Source organism: Anabrus simplex, chromosome 1 (assembly GCF_040414725.1).
Source record: "Anabrus simplex isolate iqAnaSimp1 chromosome 1, ASM4041472v1, whole genome shotgun sequence".
Lineage (NCBI taxonomy): Eukaryota > Metazoa > Arthropoda > Insecta > Orthoptera > Tettigoniidae > Anabrus > Anabrus simplex.
In genome coordinates, this window is record NC_090265.1 from 274,172,745 (window position 1) to 274,184,832 (window position 12,088).

Here is a 12,088-nt window from a genome sequence, read left to right on the forward strand (position 1 = left end):
CAAATGAGCTGAGCTCGAGAGTCCATTATAGCATACGATTTTTTCAGTGTACCATGACTCTGTATGTATTGCTTCAGAGGAAGTTCGGCTCCCCGCCAATGTCCAGTGTACCGATAATGAACCATGTGTGTGTTGTGTCTCACTGATCCATGACTGCGTACGATTCTTTCAGTGTGCCATGATTCACTGTGGCTCACTGCAGCGAAAGCTCGACTCCCCGCCAGTGTCCAGTGTGCCTATAAGGAGCCGTGTGTGTCGTGTGGCTCACTGAGCCGTGATTGTGCATGATTTGTGTGCCATGAGCTTGCCGTTCCTGTGAATCGATTCACTCGGACACTGAATGAATCGATACACTGCTTCGAATCAAGCACTCGGTAGCCTACACTAGTAGAGGTACATAGTACATTACCATTAAGATAGATAGCATTGCAAAGTAATTTGTCTTTACCATAATAACAATAATAATAATAATAATAATAATAATAATAATAATAATAATCGTATGGCCTCAGCTACCATGTGCAGACATTTCAAGTTGACGCCATCTGGCTGTCTGCTCGTCAATTTTGACGTTCCGTTATACTCTAGGCCCACTAGATGGCAGACCGAGTAAACCGAAACTCTCTTGGGCGTCTGTGGCTGAGATTTAATGAATTTTGTCGGGTAAACACCAAATGCGTCACCAGAGATCTTTTACATGCCGACATCGTACGACATGAAGTGTCGAATGGACTTTTTTCTGCCCTTCAAAAATCCGACTACCTCTGCCGGGTTTGAACCCGCTATATTGGGATTCGGAGGCCGTCACTCTACCACTGATCCACAGAGGCAGCTGTCTTTACCATGAAATACATCGTCGTCGTACATGACTGAATTACTATCAATATATCTTAGAGAAACTGTAATGTACATGAAACCGAAATTGAGTTAATTTCCACGATACATTCTTCTTATATAAAGGAGACCATGTAGCTTATCCACCTTCATTTCAGCCACATAAATATTCAGCAAAAATTGCAAAATCACATTAAAGGACAAATACAATTTTTTAAGTAGAAATAGTCTGGAACATAGATTAGTGAGGTTGGACATCCTGCGCATCATCATTCAGGAGTCGCTGTTGAACATACTGTACTTGTCAAAACTAGTAAGTTTCTATTTTACACAATAATAGTGAAATGTTGATGAAGACGACATACACCCAGCCCCCGTGCCAGAGAAATTAACCAACGGTGGTTCAAATTCCCCACCCTGTCGAGAATCAAACCCACACCCTGTGACCAAAGGCCAGCACGCTAACCATTTAGCCATGGGGCCAGACAATAATAGTGAAAAAGCATGTTCACTGCAGCTATTGTTGACAGGATATTTCTTCTCTTTAAAGAACAATGAGTACCACGAATTAATATCCTGTTTTGTTGATTCCTGTAAACTTTGTATGTACGGTTTTGGTTCGCCAGTTCCTAGCGTATCTACTGAATGAAAACTTTGTAGACCAATGGATTCAGTTTTATGTTTATTGCCTTCAGTCGTCACGACAGTTTTTTCAATGACAACAGTCGCTCAATTACAAATCCTGTCAAACCTAACCTAACCCTGCGACAATCAGTGGTTTTCGATGGATCACTACCTAACCGGTCATTATAATTTGTTTTCGGTGGATCACAACCAAACCTGTCCCTATCAGTGGTTTTCGGAAGAATACAGTGGTTTTGTCACAAGTCAATACAGACTCTTGAATCAATGTGTGAAAATGGGAAAGTGTAGAAAACCCTCTTCAGGAATGCCAATCTCTAAGTCCATAGTCTTTTCAGCGTTGTCACACAGCTGAAATTCACTTTAGAAGTAATTGTAAAAAGTCGTATATAGGCTCTACAGATACATAGTACATTACCAATTCCATCTCGATTGCTATGATACGCACACTGCATAGCGGTTTTGCTCTATAGATAAATCATATTATAGTGAAAAAAAATTTGTTTAAAAAAAAAATCTGTCTGGCATGAAGGTCCAGAAGGAAAATACTTTCATTGAATTCTTATTTATGTGCTCACCACCCTAGTAGGTTTAAATAAACCTTATAAATACGTTGTAAGATCCATTCTCGAATATGGATCTGCATGTTGGTTTAATAAATTCCCTAGAGAAAGTTCAAAGAAGAGCGATGCGTTTCGTAACTGGGAATAGAAGGAATACCATTAATTGGGAAAGTCTTGAATCTAGAAGAACTAGAGCTCGCCTGTGTGGTCTTTATAAGAGCTATACGGGAAGGGCTGCTTGGAGTTGTATTAGGAATAGGTTATAACCTCCCTCATTGTATCACTATTTGCAGCGATAGCCAGGAAGCGTTAAAAGCACTATGTGCAGTTAAAACAACATCAAAAATGGTATGGGAATGCCAAAGGATGTTAGATCAGCTGTGTGAATTTAGCTCAGTTACCCTATTACGGGTCCCTGGGCACACAGGTATCAGTGGAAATGAAGAAGCTGACAAACTAGCGAAACAAGGCTCAAAAGGTCCTTTTATAGGACCAGAGCCCTTCCTGGGAGTGTCACTCCGAAGCGTGAAACTGGTAATATCCCAGTGGACAAACCCGTCTCACTTAAGACATTTGGAAGAGGTTAACTATAGCAAGGCAGGCACGTGAACTTATCAAAGGGCCTAGCCAAAGTTATAAAAAGGTCCTGATAAATTTGAATAGGACCAGAATGCGAATGGTAGTTGGACTGTTGACAGGCCACAATACCTTACAGAGACACCTACACATCATGAAAATCAGTCAGGATCCGATGTGTAGAAGATGCGGTAGGGAGGAGGAGACCTCCGCGCATGTGTTATGTCAGTGTGAGGCTCTTGCAAGCACTAGACATCGATACCTTGGCTCACATTTCGTGAGCCTGGAAGACATCAGGAATGCCAACATCCGGGCACTGGTATCCTTTATAGGAGCACTAGGTCTGGACTAGGCAAACCCGTTTAAGGGACACAAAGGGTCTTCACAGACCTACGTGTGGAGCCCTGCGAAGGCAGGGTTCACCCATTCTTTATCTATCTATCTATCTAACCTCCCTCATACTTATCGAGAAATTATCATAAGCATAAAATTAGGGCCAGAAACCAGCATACGGATGTATTGGAAATAATTAAATTGTGTATGAAACTGTACATGATGCTGGATTTAGAATGACTAGTAGTATTTCTTGTAATATTCTTTTCCATGGAATTCCTTTTTGTACTTGAGTTGTTGTAGTTGTTGGGTAGTATGATTTAACTTTATTATCACTTGTAGTGTTAAGCTAGTAGTAAGTTCAATCTATAGTATTGTAATTTGTAGTGTTAAGTACTGGAAATACTTAAGTTGTGTGTGAATATGTATATAATGACACTGGATTTAGAAAGTTTAATTAGTAGTATTTCTTGCTTGTTGTAATGTTGTTGTTGTTGTTGTTGTTGTTGTAGGGTAATTACGGTTTAACATCACTTTATTATCACTTATAATGTTAAGCTAGTAGTAAGGTCAACCTATAATATTGTAAGCCAAATTGTTAAGCACTGTAAATACTTAAGTTGTGTGTGAATTTGTATATGATGTTGCTCGATTTAGAATATTAAACTAGCAGTAATTCTTGTTATATTTTCCTTCCATATATCTGCTTCTTGTACTCTTGTTGTTTGTTTGTTTGTTTGTTTCTTTGTTGTAGTTGGGTAATTATGTTAACTTTATTATCACATTACTGTAAGTGACCGTTGCCACCGGGGTATTTCCCATTTGCAATTTATTAATAATAATAATAATGAGTGACAGAGGTTTAACGTAATTTGGAAGGAATGTTTTGCGTATGATAAATGAGTACCAGTTAACTATTGGGGGCAAAGGCGGTCATGCGTTGAGCTAACCACTCCACCCCACCCCACCAAGTGCCAACGTCATGGATAGTGGAAGCCTTCACCTTCCCCCTTTCCAATGGCTTTCATGGTTTGTACGGAGATGACTTTGCTTTTTGCTTTTTAAATATTAGTATTCATGTTTATTATGTTTGTTTATTCATACCCCTGCTTTGTAATTCAGTGACCATGGAATGGCTCTAAATGTTGTAAATTATATTTATATTTACTTGTATTTATTTCCTTTTTCCTTATTGCACACGTTTGTTGTTGTTATTGTTATTACTACTACATATCGCTTAACATGTAAATAAACTAATATTTAATGCAGTAAATAATGCTTATCTCTTCGGATTCATTTCTTCGTTGCGTATTCGTTTTGCTATGACAACATGACTTCTTTATGATATAAATAAATATAAAATAAAAGTATTTCTTCCCAAACATATTTGTTATACGTGCACCAATCAGAGAACCAACTAGGGAAGTACCTCTTACTAAGGTGCATAATGTTTTTGCATACATGTATAATTGAAGAATTGAAGATCCATATACAGGTAAGTGGGTCGCCCATGTGGTAGGCCTATTACGCGTCATAGGAAACTGAGTGAACTGGCTGTGCAGTTTGATCACATTGCTGTTAGCTTGGTTTCAGGAGATGGTGATGTATTCGAACCCCACAGTTGGCAGGTCTGAAGTTTTTTTTTGCCCGTCATTTTCATTTCAGGCTAGTGCTGTGTCTGTACGCTTATTTACATCTTAAATCCTAGCCCTCTTTCCTATCCAATTCTTGCATCACAACCTGTCTTCATGTGATTTAAGCCAATATATATGTAAAAATCTGGTAATGTTGTAAGCTTGAGATACACCAACTTGTAAGCTGAAAATATGTTTAAAATGCCAAATGCCGAAAACCGTAAAAGTTCTTAGTGGGATGTAAAGCTGTTAGCATTATTATTAAAAGGAAGGACATATGTCTTATGTGGTAAGTCCTTGAACTTGCAGAAACCGCAATGAATTATTCAATCTATATTCCCTCCCCCCTTTCTTTAAGAATGCAGTTATAGTAATGCATACATCAGAATCAGAATAAAGGCAGGAAATGTTTAACATTATTTTAAGCAAGTGAAGGAGAGAATGTATGACTAGCTCATGTTGGCGGATTCGAGTTCGGCGGTATTTGAAAGTGCTCAAATACTCCAGCCTCATGTCTAGATCTACTGGTACATAAAGAACTCTTGCGGGACGAAATACTGGCACCCCGGTGTATGTGAAAACGATAGAAGTAGATAGTAGAACTAATATTCAATTGTGCAGTGAGCTTGAAGCTGACCTAATTTCCGTTCACGTAGCTTGGCACATTAGTATTCCTATATGTTTCCTGATAACCGTGAAGATATAACCAGCCTGCAGGCTGAAAATATGCCCAATCTCTCTCCTTAGGCTACGGGTTACCGGTATTGAAGAGAGAAGGAAATGTTCGCGCAAAAGAAAGGGAAGTCATTGGACTTTCGAAAATCACACTGCAAAGACTTATTAAACAAATTGCATCGTTTAACACGCCCCTATTTTCAAGAATATGGTTATAGTACGCCTACTGCATATCAAAATAAAGACAGATATATGTAACATTAATTTGAGTGAGAAAGGGTGTTTATTTCCTAAATTTCTCATTGAGCGTGGAAACCGACTTAATTATGAATATCTTGATTTATTTCATCTTAACTTTTATCATTTACTAGGGTAGGGAAACATTTATTATCGGTGTTTACATTGAGGTTAGTTTGTTTGGTTATGTCTGGTGATTTTAATATGTAACCAGGCAGGTTGGCAGCAGTGATCAGCCATTACAAAATAGAGAAAAGAAGAGCATCGGGCGGCGATATTTACTTTCTGGGGTATTTCGTTACGTGGCTATTACTATAATTAAGGTTTTGAGGAAAACATGGCTTTTTTTTTTTTTTTTAACCTCTCAGCTGTTTATGACAGTCTGGCGTGAAGGTTGTCTTCTCAAATTCTTCAGTGCCATCCCTTGTTTGAAGCTCACTTATCTTATAAGTAAGATGCTGAACAAAGTACATAAGCTAAATAATGGGCTTCTGCAGCTCCTATTCTCTTTAATTTACACACACACACACACACACACACACACACACACACACACACACACACACACACACACACACACACACACACACACACGTTTATTATTCCCATGCAAACCTAACTGCGCATTATAAGGTTACCATAATCACCAAAGTTAAGAACATTAACATTGTTACAAAGCCAATTTATCAAGAAACAGAATGGGGTATACCCAATCTGGAGCTGCCCTGCACAATTAAATGTTGAAAGGTTGCGAAGATACAATTCAAACAAGGAGTTAAAAAACGAAATTTAATGACCATCGATAATAAAATATTAACATTATCAAAAAATAGAATTTTAAAAAAAATATTGTAATCTACCATTTTAAGTTTACCTACTAATCTTGCTTATTGCTAACAAGTAGGATGTAACGGAAGGGATATAACCATACCAGAGCTGTGACAAAAATTTAGTTCAAGAGCTAAGCAGGTGCTTCTAGTGAGCTCAATAAGGTATCCTAAGACAATTACAGTATGCCTGAACAGCAGTATTATTTACACTTAGAACACGAGATTAACAGGTGAAGTAGTTATATATATAAGACCTTACCTCAAATGCGACTGAATTTCAATCTCTCTTCTGAGTTGGTGTTCCACATTTGCTTTCTGTATTTGAGCTTTGAAAAGCACCTTTAAAGCCACAACAAACTTAGAAGTTTTTTCGCGTGCAAGGTACACATTGCCAAACTTTCCTTTTCCTAATGCTCGACCAATATCAAAATCCAGCAAAGTCCAACGTTTTCTGTAAAGACGATTTAGCAATAATGAACATATCGGATCCAAGAGCAATAAATGGGAGCCATTCTACCAATGTGAGAAATAATACAGTTCTATATGAGTAAGTTGCACAACTGTTTGAATATCACTTCGTTTTCAGTATGAATTCACATTTTTATTAATACTATTAGGCAACTGACTTTAGTATTTTGATTTCAATAAAAATATGAATCGTTACATTTACACTCCATCGTTACATTTACACTCCATGTAAAGAACTTTTGAAATTAGGAAAAGACATATGAACTAAGTAGTACCTCTGAATTTTCCATCACAAGGCTGTTGATACATGTGATTTCAAGGAATAGGATCAACTTCATTAACAGAAGCAACATTTTTACAGATGTTAATAATTTCAACAAAAATGTGTTTTTCTAGCTTAATATGGCAGAGTTGAGTCAATGTTGGACCACACTTCGTGAAAGGCTTAAAGTATAAAATGAAAATCTATGTATAAAAAGATACGTCTTGAAAGTACGTTGTATTGTATGATGTCTACTAGTTAAAAGAAAAAAGGTAACTTTTCACCTATAGAACTCTTCAAATGATATTCCAGCTCTAATCATTTTCAAGCTCCTATACAAAATATCCATGCTAAAAGATATCAGAAATAAAAAAATCTAGGAATTGACTACTCCGGAGGGTTCAACTCATTCATGATTATCATCCTCCCTTGAATCACATCTCATACAAGAGCAATATATTCTATATTGTGGCTTCCTATATTGTGAATGCTAAAGCATACTGTGCACATTTCAGAATAATTTTTCCATTTAAGGCCCCTTTGCAGCCTTCCTTTCATTATGAATCCTTAAAATATTTTTGCTAACTTTCATGTAGTCCAGCTGCAGGTAACTCAAGGGCACTGAGCTGATTAAGGAGCTGAAGTCCACAATAACTATCTAGGGTTGTTTCATATATTTTAATCACCAATTGTCAGATTTTGCCAGTAATTCAGAAAAGAACTTTCATTTCATTACCCTAATATAGCAGTTTGACCTTTTTCCCTGTGAATCAAAGGATATCCTAGGCATTCCCAATTTTGGTTGTTGGTTAAATAAATATTCCCAAACAAAAGCTTGAACTCTTATTCAGTCCCTACATGCTCTTTTGTATAGCATCAACTTTAAGAATATTGACACTTAGAAACTGTGCACACCAAAATTCTGGTATGGTTTAACAAGTACAGTTGTGTATGGATACATGTGGAAAACATTTTCTTAACATCTACCTCAAGAGTTACTCATTCCAGAACAAATTGCACGTTGTTCGCTATTATTTCTTCAAAAGTTATGTCCTTATACTTGTAAAGGTTTATATGCCCTGTAGAAACTTCGTTATCAATTATCTAATTAACCTCCAATAAATGTGTAAAGGGTGAGTGTTAAATTAAACATTATATATTGTTGGTAGGTGAAAATATTTCCACTGCAGCTTAAAACCGAATATGAGAAACTATCAACAGCACCACACAAAAATGAGAACAAGAAAATCAACCATAGTACTTACCCGTCCACCTTATCATTTGAAAACTCCAACAGGTTATTACTATGTATTGTCGAAACGCCAACAGATGATTTTGTAGAAGGTTTGGTGGCCATTTCAGTGGAAGAACTCTTACAATTTGCAGGTTTATCAGAAGACTGTGGCCGAGTTGGTGCCGATGCAGCCGTTTGAGGAGTCCAATTATCATTGGTGGTCTTGGAATTACTTGAAGTTTTAGTCGTCACACATTCTCCTTGAGAATTTTTTATACCATTAGGTTTGTGGTTGGATTGTACACTAATCTGAGACTTTGTGTTCCCAATTTTAGTATTGCCAGGTACATTTAAAGCTTTTGAATCCCTACCATTTAACACTACACTGACTTTTGATACACTGTTAGAATCTTTGTTAGAACACGAATGAGGCTTAGGGATAAGAGTTCTAGGAATTCCACTGTTTTTAAATGAAGACTTCAGTACCGGTACCGCAAGAGGTTTGTTAGCAGAACTCTGGTTGGATAATGCACTCTTACATATTATTCTATTTTCCTTAGCCTGCAATCTGAAACAACAAAATCAAAAAGCAAACTAACCTGTAAATTGATATTAAATAGTATCTTCCAATAAAAGCAACAAATTAGTTCATGTGAATTACAGGTAACTACTGGGTGGCATTGGGGAAAAAAAGTTTAGTCAACTGACATTAAAATTCACTCTTCAATAGAATCAAGCAGCTAAGGGTATGCAACATACCAGTAAGCCCCAATTCATAATGCTCTCTGGAGCCACGTTTCAGCAGAACTAGCAATCTGATTTATAGGCACACCTACCAACAAGATTAAAATAAAATGGATCTGAAGGTAGAGAGGGAAGAAAGAATGACTGGGTCAGACAACAAGCAGATGGAACGGCCTGTAGGCGAGAGATTTGATGGAAAAAACAGTAAGAGAATATTTGAGGGTTATCAACAAGAATGATGTGGAATTGACAGCAATTTTTTTTTTTTACAATTTGCTTAATGTAAGAGACACAAAGGTCTTAGGCGATGATGGGATGGGAAAGGGGGTAGGACTGGGAAGTACACGTCCGTGGCCTTTATCAAGGTACAGCCCCAGCATACCACCTACAGAGCTGCCGACAGTGGGGAATCCAGCCAACAATCTCCCGAATGCAAGCTCACAGCTGCGCCATCCTAACCGCACAGCCAACTCACTCGACACAAAAGATGAAAAGTAGACGCGTACCACAGGCTCTCAATTCAGGACCTATCAGGAATTCACAAGGACTGTTAAGTAGTAGTGAGACTTGAAAACCATCTAAGTTGTCAACTGCATCATAGGCCACCAATTAATTTTTTCTAGTTTTCTTTTGCAAAATACATAAACTCTGTTGTTCAACTACTGGTGGCTCCGGTATTATTTTCTGTCTTTAAATTTCTGCAAGCAGTCTAGTTTTCCAAAGGCTCTCATTACAGACATTTTATGGTACAGTAAGAGACTTGATAGGAATATTCAGATATCACTATTATTTGCTGTACAAAAATATCACTTGACTAGTTGAAGTACCAATTCTTTATACAAATGTATGAGCAAGTATTGAAAAGGTTACAAATTAAGGTGGCCCACCACTTGTGTCTTACACCCACTCTTGATAACTACACAAAATGATAAACCTAGATATGAATCTTAAACCTACATAATTTTACTATATATACACAATTATATATATACTTAATATGATGACTATAATGGAAATGGCTGAATAAATAAAGCCCACAGTAGTTCTCAAATATGGATAAGCAGGTTTACCACTCTAAACAAAACAGCTGAAGCCTTCTGACGCTTTCCGCAGAATAGCACGCTGATTGTCCAGCTAGCCTGCTAGCAAATGAACAACTTTACATGAATGATGACAAATAAGGCTACATATGACCCCCACTTATGCGAAATGAGAAACCAATTTATCAGTGAAGGTGTCCAGCTCCATGGTTAAATGGTTAGCATGCTGATCTTTGGCCCAAGCGGTTCCAGGTTCGATTACCACCCGAGTTGGGGAGTTTAATTTTCATTGGCTAATTCCAAAGACTCGGGGACTAGGTACATGTGCCGCCTTCATCATTAGAATTCATTATAGGTACCTGCTCCATCCTCACAGACGTGCAGGTAGCCTATACTGTACGAACTCTAAAGATCTGCACCATACCTCTTCGGAGGCCAGGCCATTTATAAGCAAAGGTGACCACACCCAAAAAAGCTGAATTTTTTCAACAAAAAAAAAAAACAGTAGCTACAAAGAAAAATGATTTCTCTTGAAGAAAATTAAATTTCAAGGCCAGATTGTGGACTATTTTTTCGATAGCAACGACCGTTTATGTGTTACTTTAGTTCACGTAGGGAAAATATTGCTCAAGTTTGGGACATACCCCCTATAAAATCCCGAACTAGCTTGAAACTGTGAAATATATTGAAATCATAAGTATCCGTTGTGCGACTAGGAATGTCAAGCTATATCCTTACCAGATTTCACCACAATTCGTCCAGCAGTTTTTAAGGCTATTCAAAACAAGTATAAAACGAGCAAAGTGACTCCATCACATTTTTATTAATAGTTTATACAAAATAAAAGCTTCCCCAAGCTCCAGGCATTGAATATTCCAATTTTAACCCAAGAGTGTTGAATTTAATATATGTTGTGTAATAATCCATTTCGGCAGTCTGCATTTTGTGTATTCAAACTTTTCAAATAAATATACCGTATTTATGCGAATAATCCCCGCACCCTAACTTTAGGAAGGCTGATTTTGAAAAAGAAATGCCAACATTGACTCAAATAAAATTCTCACCGCAATTTTAAAAAAAAAATTGGCAGCTATTCGCGTAAATATGGTATTTTACAGTACATGTTACATCTGTTTTCTTGAATAGCTATGCTTCTAAATAAAATTTGTTTTCAACAGGTTAGGGGTCCAAAAATTACATTCTGAATACTTGTGGAAAATTCTCTTCAATCAAGTAACAAACTGGCTTAACACCTGGCGGGATGGAAAAAAAATAAAGATACTGTAAACAATTAGCTGTGTGGAGTGGAATTAGCAGGCAATAGCACATAAGATATTAATTAACAGGCCAGCCAGGAATATATACTGTATATATATTTTGCTATTTGCTTTACGTCGCACCGACACAGGTTGGTTTTATGGCGATGATGGGACAGGAAAGGCCTAGGAATGGATAGGAAGCAGCCGTGGCCTTAATTAAGGTAATGATCCAGCATTTGCCTGGTGTGAAATGGGGAAACCATGGAAAACCATCTTCAGGGCTGCCAACAGCAGGGTTCGAACCCACTATCCCCCAGATGTGAGCACACAGCGGTGCGCTCCTAACCGCACGGGCAACTTGCCCAATCAGCCAGGAATAAAGGTACCAGTGTTAAGTTCAATGTGGGAGAAACTGGCCACTGGCTGCTGTTGGTAAATTTTCAGCCAAAGTTACACTTTCAATGGTAATACTTACCTAACATTCAGAACAAGAGGAAGTGACTGCAAGACCAGCCTGAGGTAAGATAACTGAAAGTGGGGGGGATCGCACAACCAAAAAACATGCACTATTAACTCGAAATGAAAGAAAACCACCACGTACACTTTACACCTAATTCAATGAAAATGGAAAATATAACATGGTTAACAGATTGTAAATAACTTGAACAACAGCAAAGAAAAATCAATTTAAAATATAATAAACATGGTTCCTTAAAATTAAATTAATAATGACAACTAGATTAAAAAACCTCCATAT

General features: G+C 37.5%; 1 protein-coding gene across 4 annotated transcripts in view; it reads right to left on the reverse strand.

The window, feature by feature from the left end:
- LOC136864916 (aurora kinase C) overlaps positions 1 to 12,088 on the reverse strand; it is a 261,391-nt gene that overhangs the window by 167,289 nt on the left and 82,014 nt on the right. For all 4 annotated transcript variants that reach the window (XM_067142331.2, XM_067142335.2, XM_067142343.2 and 1 more), the window contains 2 exons: positions 8,320 to 8,856; positions 6,584 to 6,775 (listed from right to left, as the gene is read on the reverse strand). In XM_067142331.2, the coding sequence (XP_066998432.2) occupies positions 6,584 to 6,775; positions 8,320 to 8,856 (729 nt within the window). The remainder of the gene's footprint in view (positions 1 to 6,583; positions 6,776 to 8,319; positions 8,857 to 12,088) is intronic.